The 20,535-nt window shown below is 39.9% G+C and overlaps 1 protein-coding gene across 1 annotated transcript; it reads right to left on the bottom strand.

Moving 5' to 3' along the window:
• Positions 1-856: 856 nt before the first annotated feature.
• On the bottom strand, positions 857-18,969 carry AKIRIN2 (akirin 2). The gene is made up of 5 exons (XM_060753011.2): positions 18,378-18,969; positions 4,520-4,660; positions 3,085-3,234; positions 1,785-1,856; positions 857-1,533 (listed from the first exon to the last, which is right to left on the bottom strand). The coding sequence occupies exons 1-5, from the start codon at positions 18,592-18,594 to the stop codon at positions 1,523-1,525; spliced, it is 591 nt and encodes a 196-aa protein (XP_060608994.2). The 5' UTR covers positions 18,595-18,969; the 3' UTR covers positions 857-1,522.
• Between the last annotated feature and the right edge of the window lie 1,566 nt (positions 18,970-20,535).

The raw sequence follows: 20,535 nt of genomic DNA, 5'->3' as shown, positions 1-20,535 counted from the left end.
ATGTTAAGACATATTGTGTTCCCAACAAAGTTAAGATATGTCTACATAAGCATATCTCAACCATTTTAACCTGAAGGAGCCCTAATCATCCAGGGCTCAGGAAACTCGTATATAAAAATTATATCTACAGTTCAAAATAGGTGTTTTGTCCCACAATGATGACATTTTTGGGGTGCATAATGACATTTTATAGGGAACATCAATTAAGAAATGGACCTGTATTTTGCTATTAAGCATTAATATAAACATTAATGCTTGGTACTATACAGTTTCTCAAATATCACTGGTATATGGAGATTCTAGGATCTCCAGGTCTTACTAGGGACACAAAACAGAGTTCCCAGACTCCCCTTTGGAGGTGTTCACACCAGTATGTGGTCTTCTACCTCATTTGACTATAGGGAGGAAGTGAGGTTTAGCTACTTACAGAAGAGAAATCCTGTGAAGGCTGCAAAAAGCGGGGAGGGGTGTTGTGCTGGCTTTTGTTAATCTAGGCCAGGGCCCCCCAAAGTAAGTCCTGTGGCCCAGCTGCAGCCCTTCACGATCATTTACCCAGCCCCCACCCTAAACTTTAGTCTGAAAAGACTTGAAGGCACACAACATTCCTCATTAGCTTGACTATCTCATCAGCCAACACTTCCCATTGAAATACTGGTACGTTTATGTTGGTTAAAATTGTTCTTCATTTCAGTTATTGTATTGCTATTTTATGTTTTTTGCATTACAAATAAGATAGGTATGTGTGCTGTGCCTTTAAACTGAATCCCTACACCTTTGCTTGACCTTAGACTATCAACGGTTGAGCTAACAACAAGCTAATTGTTAACTACCACCTATATATATTAAACACACAGGCTAGAAGTAAATGTTTTATTCAACTAAATTCCAGTACTACAAGGGCAGTAAAACAATGATACACTGAAAAATTGCAGCAATAAACATTTGTTAAAGACTGATAGAATAAATAAAACCTACAAAAAATGAGAAATTATATAAACCCATTCTTAACCCCCCCAAAAGTCATGGAATACAGAAATGCCCTCCTTCACTATTTCACAGGCAGTACTGTGGGCTATTTGCTTAAAGTTGTCCAGGAATTACATTCTAATTTAACTGTGAATACAGCTTTGCAGTGCACAGTTATGAAAACCACACTAACTTCCATCGAAGTGTCATTCTACACTTTTATTTACATGACCATTGAAGGGCAGAGTTCTAGTACACCAGCTTTAATCCTTTTACTTTTCAAACTTATTAACATAAGCCAAATTGTAATGATACAGCAAATGAGACCACTGGTATTAACAGGTAGCAAAGGTCCACATCCAGGTGGTACTGACATCAGGGAGCACTCCAAAACCAGTTGCTGCATAAGAGTGGTTGCCACTGACAAAAGCTTGAAATAACCAGTGTATACAGGAGGGGAGAAGGGGAAATATGGCATTGCTGCAAGTCTTTAAAGGACAGCTTGCAACAATAGAACAGGATTTCAGGGCTGCCCACATATGCAGAAAAACATGATTCATGAAACATCTGCAAAGAGAAAACAAGTCAAGTTAAGAGATTGCAGCTAACAACATAACTCAAGATTTGACAGAAGTACTGTAAGTTGGTTTAGGATACTGAAACCCATCTCCCTATATTTCAACTCCTGTCACAAAAACTTTCCACAAACAAAAGGGGAGAAGCAATTTTCCCTAAGCTCATCCATATCCCCATTAACTTTGCTTTAGAAGACTGTTACACACTCAGAAAAGGCACAGAAAGTAGCTAAAAATACTTACAACTTGCAGGCTGTTCTCCATATCGTCGCATGATCTGATCATGCGTGAACTTCACAAAAGCGTCATACTGTTCTGTAAGCAACAAAATGTTAGGTGATTAACCTCACATAACAGGTTGGTCAGTTTCTAATGTGTAGATAGGAAAGGACATTTTCCTAGCTGCACATTAAGCACATTACAACAAACATGTTTGAGAATGAACCTTCAACACTGTGTCAAAAAGTGAAATTCAATTACATTTTCTCCACTGATTGAACTGTTTCTATCAGAACAGGGAAGGGAATCCTGTCTTGAAACAGACCCTACGCTTCCTTAAAATCTGTTCCAGAAAGAAAAAGGTACATTCTACCACACATGGTGGACTTGTAGCAAAGTAAAAAATTACTGGAAACAGATCCGTGTATATCTTGAAAAAATGTTAAACACAAATTTCAAAATGACACCTCAAATGTACCTTTTGAATACGCCCAAGGAAGAATTAGAAAGAAAATTTGGAAAAAAATTGTTTTACACAACAGTGGCAGCTAGAATAGTATATGCTAGATATTGGAAAACCCCTGATATACCTCCTTTAGAAGAATGGGGAAAATATATTATAGATATGTTGATAATGGACAAAATAACTATTATTAAGAGGAGATAAAGTATTGCACTATGTGCAACAAACACTTGCAAATGTATGTTTACTTAAATAAAATTAAAAAAAATCTGTTCCAAAGATGCTGAAAATTTAGGAACATTTGATAACATACAAATGAGAGGAGGGAAGCAGTTCCATTGTAAGAACAGGTTTTTAAGTCTTAAGCTGCCAATACCTCAACCATTTTTCCTTTCCATATGATGCAGTATTTTAATGTACAATCTAGATCTGTTTTTCTCAAACTATGGTCCTCCAGATGTTTTAACTTCAGCTCCCACAATTCCCAACAGCTGGTAAGATTGCTAGGATTTCTGGGAGCTGAAGTCCAAAACAACTGGAGGAGCAGAGTTTGAGAAACACTGATCTAGAATATATTTCCCTAACTATCCCCAAACCATTAACAGAGTTAATGTGATCTACACAAAATATGTTCCCTTGAATCTTCTCATACTGCAAATTAGCATTTCTATGTTGTTCAGTACATGTTTTTCACATACACAAAAACCTGGAGGCCAAACTAACTTATCTACTCAATACTGACTTGGATGAATTCTTGGTTTGTAAGTGTCACAGCACAACATGCGCATCTTACAGCACATTTCTTCGAAGTCTATTATCAACAAAGATGTCCTTATTCCAATAGAATTCGTTTTAACATACCTGCAAGTTTTGTGGTCAAGATGTCTTCATACTCTTCACGGATCTTCTCTTCACGTTCTTTAAGCAGGCGTTCACAGATCATTCCAACTTGTCTAAGAGTAAATAGGGGCTGTTCTTTTTTCAGTGGTGATGATGCCGCAGATGAAGTACCTTTGAATAAACAGTCCCCAAGTTAATTCAGATTTATTTTATATCTCAATTTCTTGATTGCCTAGAGTGCCATATATCAACAAATCAGATTTTAGACCAGTGGAGCAATCTTAGCCCCAGGCCAAAAAAGCTGTATGTGCTCAAGCCCTACTGACTTCAACCAACCTAAATGCAGAACTGTCAATTCAAGCACAAGGCTATACAACCAAGAAGTAAATTTATTTTATTTAGTCAGAAACAGCTTTAAAAATGTGCTGTTTTTATCAGGCAAAACACAATAGATGACTGTAAAGTGCCAGAAACCAATTGCCACAATGTGTCTATGCAATTACTCAATCTATCAAGTGGTTGCAAGTGGAATTCCCGAGAATTTGACTGACTCAACATTGCTGGTGAGGGAAAGGAGGGCACAATTTTCATTACCATTTCCCCCTTGTTGGTTTCAATGTCCATTCACAGAGTGGTTTCTTTGGAAAGATACGAAAGTGCATGTATATTTACAACCAAGGTTAAACAAATTTAATAACTTCACCCTTCGTCTACTGTTTTACCCACCCTCTCCACTGTAGCCCTTCTGTCAAATGACCAACAAAGGAGACCGGTTACGCAAGAATGACAGGAGATGGTGACTATTATTTCTGATTTAAGTCAACTAAAAATTGTAGATCACTGGTACTATCAGTGGCATGCATCACATGAATGTATAGTATTTCTAGAGGGGTAACGCTATGGATATTTATTTTATTGGATTTATATACCACTGTAACACACACTCAGATCTTTCACGTGGCAGGGTGGGATAGTGCCTTTTATATTTATTGGTGGCAGTGGTGAGATAGCAGAACAAAGGTCCCCCATGCTAAAGTGGTTGCTCTAGAGATCCTTTTCGTTTTAACCACCCTTCTCCCAGACTGGGATCTAACTAGTTTTATAATCATTTAGAAATGCTTCAATGATATCAAGTATTGGGCAACAACCATGCAAAATGATGAATCCACTTTAAACTGCATTGTTCTTGAATAGGCCAGAGTTGAGGAGGCGGAATGGTCCCCTAAAAGTGCTGGGTCTATTGACTAGATGAACAGTGTTGAACTTCATCTATTATCTCTTCTGTCAATACAATATAAGGTAATCTCTCCCCCCCCCCCCCCGAGGATTTTTAAAAATACACCATAAAAATACACATCAATGACAGGTTTAAATTATCAAGTTTAATTTATCCCTGTGCTCAATAATTCAGATCTATGAATCTTTACGGGTATTTGCTCTTTTATAAAAACTTCACCTGGCAAAGCTGGTCCAGAAAGAAGAAATGCTTGCGACTGTGCATCAGTAGAACAACAAGGATCTGTTTGCTGGAAATTTTCTAAATGTCTTCTCTTCTGCATGCGTTTGTACTCCTGTTTTATATTGTACAGGATTTGCTCTAGAAAAAGGAAAGACGCTGGTTATGCTAATGCACTATAGTCAAGTTCTGCTTTTAAAATTCAAGCATTAAACATAGGTAATAGGATACAAACTATCATCAAACATTACTATTTGCAATATACCAGCTACAGCCACTTTTCAAGACAAGATAATATAAAAGGATACAATTTAACAAATTACATTACAATAGATGTTAATAGTGTAAGCAGATCTATTTTAATAAATGTCAAAAAAGTTGGATTTTAGTATTATAATTTTGTGCATCATCCTCCACCTCCAACATTCTTTCCCATTAAAATTCCAGAAGACAAATATAGAGCTAAGAAAAAGGCATAATTCGTGCTACTGCCTGCTTCCCATATTCTCTCTACATACGGCTAGAAAACAGGAAGGAAAGCTTTAATCTCTAGGTCACCGCTATATTCATCCCACCTCTCCTATTTAGAACCAGAAATGTTAAAGGCACTGATGCCAGGCGGTGCAAAATGTATTGCCTCATTTCGGCTGAGTTTCCATCCTACAAGCTATCCCCAAATGAATGGCATAAACAAAAGCATCTAGACTTTTTTTTGTAATGAAGATTCTGAGTAGAGTTTCCAGAAATGATCTTTACAATTTGAATTATACATAGGAATGACATTGTAAAGGTAATTTTCAGACACCCTATATTTATATTCCATTTCTATTTGCATTTTCAATAAGCTTAAATGAAACATCATGTTAAAAGGTATGTATTATGTGAAATATAATTCAGCCCTAACTGTTGTATACAGAATGCACTACAGGTTGAGGTGTTTTGCTTTTGGTAATATTTGCATATACATAATAAGATATCCTAGAGAGGGAACCCAAGTATAAACATGAAATTACTTTATGTTTCACATACTCCCAAGATCTTCTGTGGATACTGGAAACCATGGATTATAATGAACCCCCTTTTTAAAACCATACATGGGCCCAAAGAATACAATAGAATCACACTGCAAGACAGGCATGGGCAAGCATCAGCCCTCTAGGTGTATTTGACTTCAACTCTCATAATTTCTAACAGCCCTGAAGTTTGCCCATGCCTGTTCTGGAACCTAGAGAGGTCTGCAAACACATGTAGACTCTCAAGGTCTCTCTCTCGCCTAAGCAAGGCCTGGAACTTTACTCCTTCACTGCTGAAAGAGTACAGAGAAAACATCTTTGTCCAGCCAGGAAGCTGAACAGAGTAGAAAACAAGCAACAATCCAAAGCATGTCTGACTCATACCCTGAACCAGACATAGACTGAATCCAGATCTCTCCAATCACTAGTGATACATGTTTATATTTCCATAAGACTTTTCTCCTTCTATGTAGAGGAAAACATAAAGAGAGCTATTAAAGCAAACTCATACAATAACTTATTAATCTTCAAATTATACTCAGGTTTATTACAGAGAATTCTTTCAAAAGCTTATAAAAATTGAGGAAGGTGGGTTTTCATAATACGAGAATATAGAATTTTGATTTATTTTCCACTACCCCCTTCCCTAATCACTTTCTTTAATATTTACTTGTCACAGTACTAAAGTCTGGTTGTTGGCAGGACCTATCCTTCTGCAAACTTCATTTCAGTCCAATAACAAGGGCAAGAGTCCTGGCAGCTGATCAAAGAGAATTAATTGTTAATTGCTATTTGTCATTTTTTTTCAAAACAATGATCTGATATATGTACTGAGAGTGTGATTAACAGAAAGCTAAAACACACTCACTTGATATTGAATCAATTACCCACTTCTGCTGTGCCCTTCCCCATCTACTGCCCAAACAGTGCTGATTGCTCAGTGAATATGACACACTGCTGAAAGGCAATATTAATCAGCATGAAGTGACGAGTGGAGTGCTGTTGAGTTCTGTCCTGGGCCCGGTCCTGTTCAACATCTTTATTAATGACTTAGATGAAGGATTAGAAGGCATTATCATCAAGTTTACAGATGACACCAAGTTGGGAGGAATAGCTAAAACTCAAGAAGGCAGGAGCAGAATTCAAAACGATCTTAACAAATTACAGAGATGGGCCAAAACTAACAAAATGAAGTTTAACAGAGACAAATACTCCACTTAAGCAGAAAAAATGAAATGCAAAGATACAGAATGGGGGATGCCTGGCTCAACAGCAGTACCTGTGAAAAAGATCTTGGGAGTCCTCGTGGACAACAAGTTCAACATGAGCCAACAATGTCATGCGGCAGCTTGAAAAGCCAATGGGATTTTGTCCTGCATAAATAGGAGTATAGTGTCTAGATCCAGGGAAGTCACGCTGCCCCCCTATTCCACCTTGGTTAGACCACACCTGAAATACTGTGTCCAATTGTGGGAACCGCAATTGAAGGGAGAGGTTGACAAGCTGGATTGTGTTCATAGGAGGGTGACTAAAATGATCAAGGGTCTGGAGAACAAGCCCTATGAGGAGTGGTTTAAGGAGCAGGGCACAATTAGCCTGCAGAGAGGAGACATGATGGCCATGTATATATATGTGAGGGGAAGTCATAGGGAGGAGGGAGCAAGCTTGTTTTCTGCTGTCCTGGGGACTAGGACACAGAGCAATGGCTTCAAATTACAGGAAAGGAGATTCTCCTGAACATTAGGAAGAATTTTCTAACTGTGAGAGCTGTTCAGCAGTGGAATTCTCTGCCCTTGAGTGTAGTCAAGGTTCCTTCATTGGAGGCTTTTAAACAGAGGCTGGGTGGTCATCTGTCAGGGGTGCTTTGAATGCCATTTTCCTGCTTCTCAGCAGAGGGTTGGACTGGATGGCCTATGAGGTCTCTTCCAACTCTAGGATTTTGATTCTGGGATTAGATGAAGAGAAAATTAAACTTCTTCAAGAAAAAAAAGTTGAGAAACGCAAAAGGAAATGTAAATAATTCTCTGAGGATAATTTGGATAAAGGCACAGATATTAGAATTGTAAGTAAAGAATTTATAAGAGGGTGTTTTATACAGATGAATCCTGAATTTAAAAAGAAAAGGCAATGGATTTTGGATGTGATAAAAAGAAATACAGAACTAAAGAACTCTCAGTTGAAAATGTCTATTCTTAACCATGTTGACATTTTTCAAAGTGTTATCTATGTTTTGTTGAAGGCTTTCATGGCTACAATCACTGGGTTGCTGTGAGTTTTCTGGGCTGTAAGGCCATGTTTCAGAAGAATTATCTTCTGATGTTTCACCCACATGTACGGCAGGCATCCTCAGAAGTTATGAGGTTTGTTGGAAACAAGGCAAGTGGGTTTTATATATCTATGTTAATGTTAATGGTGTGGTAAATAGAGATAAAAAGAATTGGGAAAAACAAAATAATATTTACTTTTCAGATAAACTGAAGAAGGCTAGTACATGAATCTAGAAAATAAAAGTTTAAAAAAAAATAAGGTAACAAGAATGGAAACTAGTAAGTATTCTTTAAAATATTTAGAATGATATAACAAAACCATAAAATATAAAAAACAATCAGAAGACAAGATTGCCCATTGTCTGCCCATGTATTTATTTTGGCTCTTGAAGTTTTGAACAAGATGGGAGAATTAATGACTCAAAAGATTAAGGATGTTTGCTGATGACTGTGATTGCATTGGAAAAGTCATAGCAAAATATAAATCCACCATTGAAGAGATTGGAAGAATTTGGAAATTGGGTGGATTTAAGATGAATAAACAAAAGGCAATGATGTTGACAAAACAGGACAAAAAATCAAATACAATTAACGGACAAGTCAAGTTTCAAAATTAGGAAAAGCATTAAATAAACTGGTATTACTGTGACAAGTATGAAGTGTATGTTATTTCAGCATTATTATGTCAAAATATGAGTGAAATTAAAAGTTGTTTTTTATTCAAATACTGACTTTGACAATTGGTGTGATTTTTAAGCAATGGCAGAAAAGGGAAGAATTTAATATAAAGCTTGCAGGTCTCCTCAATCTGCGACTTTCCAGATGTTTGGACTTCAGCTCCCAGAATTCCTGACCCTGGAACAAGCTGGCTAGGGCTTCTGGAGGGTTGAGGCACAAACAGTTGGAGGGCTGCAGGTTGAAGTGCAAGGCAACTGATGCAAAACAAATAAGGGGACTGGATTTACCAGATTCAAAATTGTACTTTTCTGTATTCTGTTTTGTTTGGTTAAAAGACTGGATCATGCTGAATTATAAGATACTATCAGAATTTTTAAAGCATAACCTAAGGTTGAGTGGCATGGATATTTGTGCTATGATAAGACTAAAAAGAATGGAGATTTCAATAACCACTTTATGAGATATGCCTGTTAAGATTAACAGGTACAAAAGGTGGTTATATTCTAAGACCCCATCTACGCTATTTGTCGCAGTTTGAAGCTAGCTTCAAACTGGGGCACCCTGACAACAAACTCCCACAAAGACAGCCCTCTGTGATTTGTATAATCACTATCTGGGCCTCAAACTGGTTCCATGATTTCCAATGAAATCATCTGCACAGCAAAATCACTTTCTTCGATACTAGTTTGATTTATGTTGTCAGTGTATATGTGCCCTAAGATGCCCTTATGTGTTTTAACACAAGAAACTTTTTACAGAATTCATAAGAATTATATGAGAACAATATATTGTGATATTAACAAGTTTGAATTATTGGAAAGATTGTGTAAGTACTCTTTTAGCTGAGGAACTAGATTTCATATCTTACGATTCACAACCACTGTACAGAAAGCTGGAAGTCATTGTAATTTTTCTTTATTTTGTCTTTAACTGTATTTTCTTTTTCTTTATTATGTATGATTTTCATTTCTTTGGAATGGAGTACCTTCTTGCAGCAACACCAGAAGCACTCCAAGTGGCCAGATACTGATCAAAGGACATTTAATCAACTACCAAACTCACAAATTTTGTATTTTGTCTGTTTGTTTGCTTTGTTCTGTTAGAAATGTAATATAATTTGACTGGTTGTCCTGACACAATAAATAAAATAAATTTCTTTGGAAGTCTTTAATTATACATACATACATACACACACACACACACACACACACACACACACACACATAACACAACATGTCTGTTCAGGCTCTGTCCAACTGCATCACAATTGCAGCATAACGATCTTTTTACATATTGTTGGGTCCACAACTCCTATTATTCCCTGCCAACCTGGCCCCTGGTGAGGTATACTAAGAATAGTATTTTATCAACATCTGAATGGTGCCAAGTTCCTCATCCCTGATCTATATTATCCCACTTTTGTCTAATTAAATGTGTGATCTGCAATTACCGACTGAGTGTTTTTTTCTGGAAATAGTAAAGTAGAAAGAAATAAAAATATACACAGCAGAGAAAGGTCATGAGTTGAACCGGAGTGCCCAAGAATGTGAAAATATTTACAGTCAAATTCTGACAATTTATCTGTTTATTCAGATTTGACAAACCCAGATGACTAATCACTTCAAACAGGGCACAGTCAGAAGAACTGTTCTTGTCAACAACCCTGATTCCAGGACACATCTCCCCTCCTCCACCCACTCCCACAGCTATAACAAAATGGATGCTTAGCAAGAAGAAGTCTTCGCTGAGTTGTTCCTTAACAAAGGAGGAAAGGATACTCCAAAATCAAAACAATAAATGGATAAGCATATAATTGCCTTCAAACACCTGGACTGGGATGTGAACTGTTGCACAAACAAGAGCTCCAGGATGTAAGGGCAGGATTTCCCCAAAAGGAGTCTCATGCAGACAAGATTTTAAGTTTATACAGTTAAATGGAGCTTATGATTTAAGAGCTCTCCATCTACATATATTTTCATTGTAAAATGAAGAATCTGCTAAACAGCAAATCCTGATCTCTCACAGGAATTATTTATATGCAGTATTCCAGTTCCCAACCGGCCTGAATACATAGATGGTGCAACAGTAATTATTGTTTCCATTTTAACAAGGGCAATACCACTTCCATATCAAATTACATCAATTACTTTGGAGTCTCTTATTTCGGACTCCATTTAAAACAGCAAGAACAGAGATTAAAGGTGTGGCTTTTCCCATCTATGCTGCAATACCTTCAATTCCTTCACAGTCGTTGAAAAATTCCACTCAGTCCTGACACTGAGTCTGATTACTTTAGATGTTGTAAAGAGAACTAGTCTTAATTTAGGGGAGGGGGGAGGGGCTAAATTTGGTCACACCAGTAGTAATAGGAGAAAAGAGACAGAAATATAGGTCTGATGATATTGCTCAACAGAAATGAAACTCCAATTATATTCTTTTTCATATGCATACTGTTCCCTTACTTGATACACTTTTTATGTAACTGAAGATAAGCATCACAACTGCAATTTCCTACCAACACAACTGTCTCTATAGTTAAAGGTTTTTATAATCTGAAATAAAGCACAAGATCAGCAATGATCATGTGTCATGATGTCATGGTATTCCTGCCCAAATAATAAAACCTTTTCTCTAAATTGGGCAGCACACTGATCACATTTCCCAAGTTCTATGGGGGATGTGGTCTATACGTCTATTCAAAAGTCTACACTATCCAATTTGTGAATAGTTCATTCACACAGACATTAGATGAAGTAATAACCAGGAATGTATGAAATAGCTAAGAGCCCCTGGTAGTGCAATGGATTAAACACTTGTGCTGGCAGGACTGCTGACCAACAGGTCAGCAGTGCGAATCCGGGGAGAGTTGGTTGAGCTCTCTCTGTCTGTTCCAGCTCCCCATGCGGGGGCATGAGAGAAACCTCCCACATGGATGGTAAAACATCAAACATCCGACTGTCCCCTGAGCAACATCCTTGCAAACTGCCAATTCTCTCACACCAAAACCAACTTGCAGTTTCTCAAGTCACTTCTGACAGGAAAAAATTAAACAGCTTGAAGGGAGGAATATTCAATGATAAGCTAATTCAAACTCATATACTCAAGTTACGTCATCTGTAAAAAAAAGTCACATTAACTTTGTTTTAAGCACCCACTCAGCAATTACAGTGGCCTAGCTTTCATTAAGAGATCCATGTCTCCAGGTTGTTCAGACTACATATTGGGGGGGGGGGGTGTCACACTAAGTTATCCAGTTAAACTAATATATCAAAGAGTGTATAAACTCAGTACTCTTCCCCTAGTAATCTGGTCCTTTACTCCTATCAGCTGTTACATATAATAGGGAGGGGAAAGAAGTTCATTAAAATTGAATGGCGGTTTTCAGAGGGCCATGTATAGACTGCCAAAAACTGAAACCATCAGTAACTGAAAGCCCACTTCTAATTTTGAAAAATAGTATTTTATGTGCAAGGAAGGATTGGTGAGAATCTATTTCAAAAGTGTCTCCCAAGAGAAGCAATTCTGAAGAAAGAGAACTGGAAAGCAGGGCCACAAAAGCAGCAAGATGTACTACACTTTACCACTTCTGCTCTATGTGAAATGGTGGCATGTTTTCACAATTCTAGGCATGCCACCAGGTGTAAGTTCCATTGCATTCAAATGTACGAATTACTGATGGATTTACTTTGGAAAGGACCCACTGCTCTGAAATTGCAAGACTTTAGCAGCGCTCTTGAACATCTGATTCATAGTGTTTCCATAAGCTGAAGCCAACTTGATTACAAGTAACAACAAGCTGTGTATAGCACTGATACCTCAAGGAATGTGAAGCCTCACCGCCAGCTTCCTGTGGTATAGAGCTCAGGCAGTTTCAACAGAAGACTAATATCAAGGCCCTGCAATGACTTCACTATTTTTAATTGGCTGAATTTCATTTTAAGGCATATGTACACACATTTTACTCTAATCAGCTCTAGTACTAAAGCTAAATTTATAAAAGTATACCATATATACAACATGTTTTTGTACTAATCCAGTGTCTGTAGTCAATACTGAACTGGATGAGGGAGAAGAAACTGAAATGAAACCCACAAAAGACAGGCGGTCCTACTGAGCTGTAGGCCACATCAAGGACTAACGATTTCCCGTTTGTGCCAGATGGGGGTTACACTGCTCTTAAAATTTCAGATTCACAGCTTGGGTACAATCCTGAACAAATGAAAAACTATTTTATTGAGGCAAACCTTTGAAACTGAATTATGTAGGGTGTTTGAAGTGGTGTGCTGTATTTTTAATCTTTTACTCATATTTTTATTTATTTGATGCACTTATTAACCGCCATTCTCAGCCCTTACGGGCGACTCATAGCTATGTTTTAACTATGGTTTTTAGTAATAGTGTTCAATTCTTGTTAAACTTTTATAAAATAAGATTTTAGCGACCTTTTCTTTTAAATATATAAGGTGCCTTGTCCCATCTTGGTTTGTGAAATTCAGAGCATAAATTTCAATAAATGAGTAAATAAAAATTCCATATTCCCCCAAGAGGATCTTTTTTTCCTTTATCTGTGTGCTATGTATATACAGCTGAAATATACTGTTACACATTCTAAGCTATTCAATTTTCTTCAGGTTTGAACAAACAGGTAGATGAAGTAGAAAGAAAAATAGTCCAGTTACAGCAAAACTGAAGCAATACAGTACCTGTGCAAAAATGTTTCTGACTATTAAATATATATTTACTCTAAACATCTCCTCTCTCCATACAATTCTATTTATCAATTTATCACTTTATACTCCTCAACACAGCTGGTGTGTAATTTTAAGAGACCCATTACCACCATCACCTCAATAAGGTAACGGCCTCACTAAAGAGGGTCCAATCAATTACCTCATTCAGTCCTCCAAAAAACATTGTATGCCCAAATCAATTTTTACAGTAAGGTCTGCAAAATTCAAAGTGCTTTGATACTTTACACTGAAGTGCTTCAAAGAAGTCAATTCTTGTAAGAAAATATTCAGTCTGATCTAAGAACTAGCACACTGACAATTATCTAAAATGAGGAAACAATCTCACAGCTAATATATACTGGTGAGATATATACAATCTCACAGCTAATATATACTGGTGTTGTGCTAATGTAGGAACAACACACCAATATAAACTCCACAAAAATGCATAGCATAATACTATATATGCTAAAAGGTACACAATCCCAAGAAAACATGTCTAAAATTCTATGGAACACATAAGACCCCCAGGGCTATTTTTGTACCTCACCCCCCCCACCCCCAAGGACAAAAGAAAATGAAAGTGGAATCATGTTATCCACTGTGGTTTAGTTTCCAGACCACTCCCACCACAAGAATATTCAAATCTGAGGATGTTCAAATCCCATTATATACAATGTGCATTAATATGATGTCCCTTAGAGAAAATGCCAAAATTAGGAGGGGTGGAATCTATTTTTAGAGGAGTATTTTCACATTATGAAGGTCCAATTGCATTTAAAAGCTTGGAGAGGTTTATACTTGCTCTCTAGGGCATTTATGTTTTGGGCCCTTCAGGGGTCAAAACAAAATTTTGCACTTTTTTTAAAAAAATTGGCTGCAAAGAGCCATCTAGGGAATCAAGAAGGCCAAATAAATTCTGCCTATAAAATGTCTAGGAGCAAATATGTGGATTTTTGGTGGAAGCAGGGGCATGGAGATATCCTGGAGGGCTTTATGTGACCCTGAGGTCTTCCACAGTTGCCCAATCCTGATGTGACCTCATAAAATTCGATGTCTGTGGATTTTACCAAGGATAGAAAATACAAATTGTAAGGGACATCAAAAACATTCAAAATATCCCCAAAGCCTTTACTTAAAAAAATGATCTCTGTATAAAATATCTATCAATTGACAAAAATCAATGAAAGCTGTCCTATATGAGAGCATTGCGCCCAAGGCTTGTAACACATCAAATTAAATGGCGTGAGCTGCATTTGCTGCCCTAAAGTCAATTGCTAGTACTAATTACAGCAGAGCTACTACATCTATGGGAACTTGATATACCAACAGTTTTCCAAGTTCCACTGTTACAATGGGTCACCAGTTGAATCTGGAAAGCAATTCTGTTCTCAATCACACAAAGTATGCATAAAATCTCCATAAACCATTATTTTTTGTCAGATAAGTTCTTACTTATTAGATAGTTTCACTGTAAACCTCTTACCTATCTGCTTCAGGAAAGGAAGCTGCTGAGGATGCTGGGGTATTGTTGCCCCTATATCAGGCAATGGTACCATGACAAATGGCTGAACATGCCTCTTTGGAGAGTTGGGGTGTATATCAACTACTCTGTGCCCCAAGCATTGGAAATAAAAAGCCCCCATTGATTTTATGTAGCACATAGCCCCTCCCCGACCCTGCTATAGAGTCCTTTTATATTTCAATAGCAATATTAAGCACTTGTCTATATTTACATGAAGCGAAGTCATTTAACATCCATATAACACTGCAATCTTTTTGTAGGGAAATCTGCATCTCATAAATGAATTATCAGACAACTCAAAATGTGTCATGAGAATTGATGCAGAAGTTTTATTCTATTATGTAGGATTTACTAGAAAAGAATGTTAATATCTTTAAATGACAATTATACATATAATTTTGAAATTGATTCAGGTACACATGCATCTGGTATTACTGGTTTTTCAGTGCCAATTCACATCTTAGACATTTCTTAAAGTATTTAAATACAATGATTGTGCAATGGCTTTAATGATAAAATCCTGACAGGCCCATCATCTCTAGACCCTTTAGTTTTAAACTTATAATGGTATTTTACGAAGAGTGTCTCACAATACAAGATCATCAATGTGCAAACCATATAAATTATTCTGCATTTTCAGCTGTCCACTTGACAATTTTAAACCCATACTTAAGATTAAATATCCACAGCCTGACTATTTCTAGTGAAGTCACCATTAAATAACTTTGTTCCTGCTTGCACTTCAATCTTTAACTACTTTATGATTCATTCCTCAGATACAATCCGGAGGACTTACAATGTGCTTCACTAACTCCAACAAAAATTACTCATAAGAAATTTGTTTAGGGAGTCATTCAGCCACACTTCTATAATCCCATTAAAATTAATGATAGTGCACTAGGCCTAAATAGGGCATTGAATCCATGTTTCAGAATGCAGCCTAGTCCCACAATAAAACGTTAATAGCTATGTACACTATGCCGATGATAATCTGAAGTGATTCCTAATTCACAAAGAAGCCCTCATCAGCAGATATTTGAAAGATATTTGCAAAAGTACAAGAAGTGCAAAAGAATCCTATCTGCTTTGTGACAATGGCAACCATTCTGGTTCAGTTTAATAGCACAGCATGGATGTTGGAGATTAAATTTCTGTACATGAAAATATTAAGTCTTGTAAAAGGCAGGCAAATTACTCTGCCTGCCACTGCAATTGATTTTATCAAGTGACTCCAATGTCACATTTCTAAGAACATGCATATAGGCAGCTTAGCTGAAAACAATGCCAACTCGTTAATTGAAATAACCGAAGAACTGCAATGAAAAATAATATAGAAAGTGGACAGCTTATATTAAGGAAAAAGCTATGAATACTGTGCAATGAAGAATCTGCTAATTTCATATGGTCTGTTAACTAGATGCCATGCAGTAGGTTAAGCATGCAAATTGCCTGGTGTGGCATTCCATTGAATCCTGATATTGTCTTTCAGTGTCTGCTGGGGCGGGGCAAGAACAAGGAGCAAAGATGTACCCACTGGAACCCTTCTTACTGGTTAAATAGCATAAAAATCCATTTCATTTTGTCTTATCTGCTATCCTGTCAACACACACCCTTCTAGAAGTCTCTTTACTGGGCTGACTTCTCTCCCCTCCCCCACCCCGTGGAAAAATAGGCAGTTCTGGAATTGGAGCCTAAGTGGGGGTGAAGAACAAAAAATCAATTCTTTTGTTTCTGCTTCTGCCTAAGCGGCCTACCAGAAGTGACTGGGCTTTGTAGATTTTGAACTATAAAGCCCCATCCAGTTTGGGCCCAGGTTATTTGAAAGCCTGTATTCTCTCTGTATGAGCCTTTTAGACCTCTGCAATCATCTGGGGACAGCCTTTTCTCTGCCCCACCACCCTCTCAAGCTCACTCAGTGGGAACAAGGCAGAGGGCCTTTTCAGTGGCTGCTCCCAGACTCTGGAACTTCCTAAGCAAGAGCAGGATGGCCCCACCCCTACTTTCCTTTTGCAGGTGAAAATCTTGAGGGATGGACTGTGGGGGCGGGGGATGACTGAGTGGGATTTTGGGGAGCTGTGTCTTTTTTTTTAAAGTGTAGCTCTGAATGTTTTAATGCACTGTTGAAGCCTTTCATGGCTGGAATGACTGGGTTGCTGCAAGTTTTCCAGGCTGCATGGCCACGTTCCAGAAGCATTCTCTCCTGACGCTTCGCCTGCATCTATGGCAGGCATCCTCAGAGGTTGCGAGCTCTGTTGGAAACCAGGACAAGTGGAGTTTATATCTGTAGAATAATGTCCAGCGTAGGAGAAAGAACTCTTGTCTGGCAGGTGTGTGTGAGGAGCACCGTGAGGAGCATCATGAGAAACTGCAGGCAGGTGTGAATGTTGCAACTGACCATCTTGGTTAGCACTGAATAGCCTTGCAGCTTCAAGGTCTGGCTTCTTACTGCTTGGAGGAATCCTTTGTGGAGAGGTGAACAAATAAAATATGAATATAATTCTAAAATCCTCAATCAAGCCCTTTTGTACCATGGAACATAAAATGTTAAATACATTTTATGTTCCATGGTACAAAAGAGCTTGATTGAGGGTTTTAGAATTATATTCATATTTTATTTGTTGCATTTCAATTGCTCTGTGTCCTGTATCAGGAAAGCAGTGGGATAAAAAGGAAGCAAATAATTTTACAAGAGACCCTCATCTCCTCCCCCACCCAGTGTTTGAAGGAGAGGCTGTAGCAGCAGTTGTCTAGCCTCAGCGACACATTCAACGCCCAGAGTTAATGGCTGCAACAAATCGATCCAGGAGGGAAAGAAAGGCAAAGGGGGGGGGGGAGGACTAGAGGGATCTTTCCTCTACATGCCAGCTCTTCTTCCCTCACCAAAGGCAAGCGTTCAGTTCATACTCTTTGCCATGCCAGTTAACCAGACTGTAAAAGCTGCTTCAGAGGGCCACAGGGCCATCCTCTCGCCTTCTAACATCAGCCCAACCTGAGGGACTATTTCTTGCCGAGCCTTTTGTTGTGTGTAGGGATATCACCCGCTTTGGTGGGTACGGTTTATGACTTGGAAGAGTGTTACAATAAGCAGTTCCTCGGACCCTCCCAACATACACACCGACGCCATGTAAAGGCAGCTCCCTTCCAGCCCCTGGGGGAGGAAGAGGAAAAGAAAGGGAACGGGAGGCGACCACGAGGGTCAAGCAATCGGGTAAATCCCCCCCCCCCGCTTGCCCGGCACAATGGGGGTCGGGCTGGCCGGCCCTTGTGGTGTGCTGCAGCTCCATGAAAAGCGCCCGAGCAGCTCCTCCCCGCCCAGAGGCCCGGGCCCCCATTCCCACGGTCTCCTCTTCCTGCGGCCTCTCCCGTATCTGCCACTTCCCCGCCCCCAGCGCGCCTGGGAGAGAGAGAGGGAGGGAGGAAGGCGGCCATTTCCATTGTGCCGACGACGACGGCCATAGCCCAGCCGCCTCAGGGGGGCAGGCAGGGAGAGAAAGAAAGAGGGAGAAAGGAAGGAGGGAGGGAGGGAGGGAGGGTGGCGGGGGATCAAAAAGGGAAGGGAACCACGTCGGCGCCCTTCCCTGGGCCTTCTTTCCCCTCCCTCCCTTCCCTTCCCACCACTTGGGCCCCCTCCGCTCCCCCTCTCACCTGTGGTAAGGCGGGTGGACACTTCCCCGAAAGGCGAGGGCTCCATGCGGAGGTATTTCTGCGGCGACGACGAGGAGGAGGAGAAGGAGGCCGCGGAGGCAGAGGCAGAGGCGGCGGCTGAGGCGGACAATGGGGCGCAACGCCTCCGCTTCGGCGAGGCCGGGCTCAGAAGCGGGTCGAACTCCAGAGTCCGTTTGAGGGTGGCTCCGCAGGCCATGGCGACGGGGACACAGAGGGGGGGAGAGCCGGCGGGGCCTTCTCGAAAGGGAACTACGGCGGCCGGGGAGGCTCACGCGGGACGGGAAGGTTTCAGGCCCTGGAGTTCGCGGCCGCCGCCTCAGCTTTCTCTCCGCGGCCCGGCGCTCGCGGCCCGGCTCTTTCCGGAGTGGCGCGGCTCCGCCCGCGGCAAATCCTCCCCGGGTCGTATCCGGGAGGGTCTCTGGGCCGAGGGGGGCGGCTGGACGGGAGGCTACCGGGCCTGGCGCCGCCGATGAAGAGGGATGGCTGCGGCGTCCGTCTCCGCGCGCCCCTCTATGACTCTTCCACAGCGGCAATATGGCGTCAATAACAACGCCGCTGATTCAAAAACCATCCCCGGCGAGCGCGCCTGCGCAGCAAGGGGGCGGCGGCCGCCGTGGAGCATGATGGGAAGTGTCGTTTCTCTAGGTGTTTTCGCCGCAATCTCCGAATGGAGCCGGGACTACGTTTCCCACCGCGCAACGCGCTATGGACCCGACTTCCGGGTTAGGATTTAAATCCCTATAGATTGGATCTTGTGTCTCAGGAATGCGAGTGAAACGGGGTGAAGGAATGGAAGGATGGCTTGAATGTAAGAAGGAGCAGGAGACCGAGCAGGAGAGAAAGAGCTTAGTTGGCGGAAATTGTAACTGACTGGTGGCATTTAATAACAGCAGGCCCAACACTTGGGAGGCGGAAGGAAAGGGCGTTTTCTGCTCAGCTGAAACACAAAGTCCAGGAAGACAGGCATGGGCAAGAAGAAGGAGAAGAAAAAAGCCTTGAAATGGAAAACCCTGCACCTATAATATTACATTTCTAACACTTGCTTCTATTTTATTTATTTTATTTCACATAATTGTATCCTGTCCTCACCCTAAAAGGGGACTCAGGGCGGCCTTACAACAGGCAGCGTTTTGATGCCAATACATATACCTATCTTCTAGCTTCTATATAAATAAAAATGTAATGTTCGTTTGTGGGATTAACATAACTCAAAAACCACTGGACGAATTGACACCAAATTTGGACACAAGACATCTATCAGGCCAACGAGTGACCATCACACATAAAAACACTGAAAAACACAGCAGAAGGGACTTAAAAGACAAAAAATAAAGAATACATTACAACGCATTTGCAAAACTACATATATACACACAAAACACAGCAACGTGTGGCAGGGGACAGCTAGATGTGTGTGTGTGTGTGTGTGTGGTCAGGGAGAGAGAAACTCATTTTTATTATTTGACACAATCTAATATACCATCAAAAATATACATTCAATAATAATGGAGTGTATCTAGATCTGTATTCAAATGGCAACTTGTGCAAAATAAGTATAACATACTTTACTATTTACTAAAATCTGAGACATTTTCAAAGCAAAATCCATGCAAACTATTGCTAACTAGAAATATTGGTTACTATTTATTTCTTTACCACACTTATATACCGCCTTTCTCAGCCCAAAGGCGACTCAGGGCGGTTCACAGATGGCAACAATTGGATGCCTCAACAATTATAAGCAAATAAAACAATAAGAAAATACTATTAAAAACATTTAGCATAAAATATAAGAAACTGTACAAAGCCATAAAAACATTGTTGCAAACGTCTCCTTGTCAAAGTCATTATTCAATTGCATCGTCAAGTCATTCCATGATTTCGTATAATTGTGCTACATTTGGGAAGGCCTGCTCAAAAAGCCAGCTTTTTGCCTTTTTTTGAAAAGTAGGGAGGAAGGGAGGGAGGGGGCAATCTTATATCCCTAGGCAGGGCATTCCACAGTCGAACAGCCAACACTGAGAAGGCCCTGCCTCTCGTCCCCGCCACATGCGACTGTGAAGAAGGCAGGATCTAGAGCAGGGCCTCCACAGAAGATCTTAACATCCTAGATGGTTCATACTATCTATATAAATGC

The sequence above is a fragment of the Anolis sagrei genome, chromosome 1 (assembly GCF_037176765.1).
Source record: "Anolis sagrei isolate rAnoSag1 chromosome 1, rAnoSag1.mat, whole genome shotgun sequence".
NCBI classification, from domain to species: Eukaryota; Metazoa; Chordata; class Lepidosauria; order Squamata; family Dactyloidae; genus Anolis; species Anolis sagrei.
Note: the sequence above shows the minus strand (reverse complement) of the source record. Positions and strands in the feature narration are given on the sequence as shown.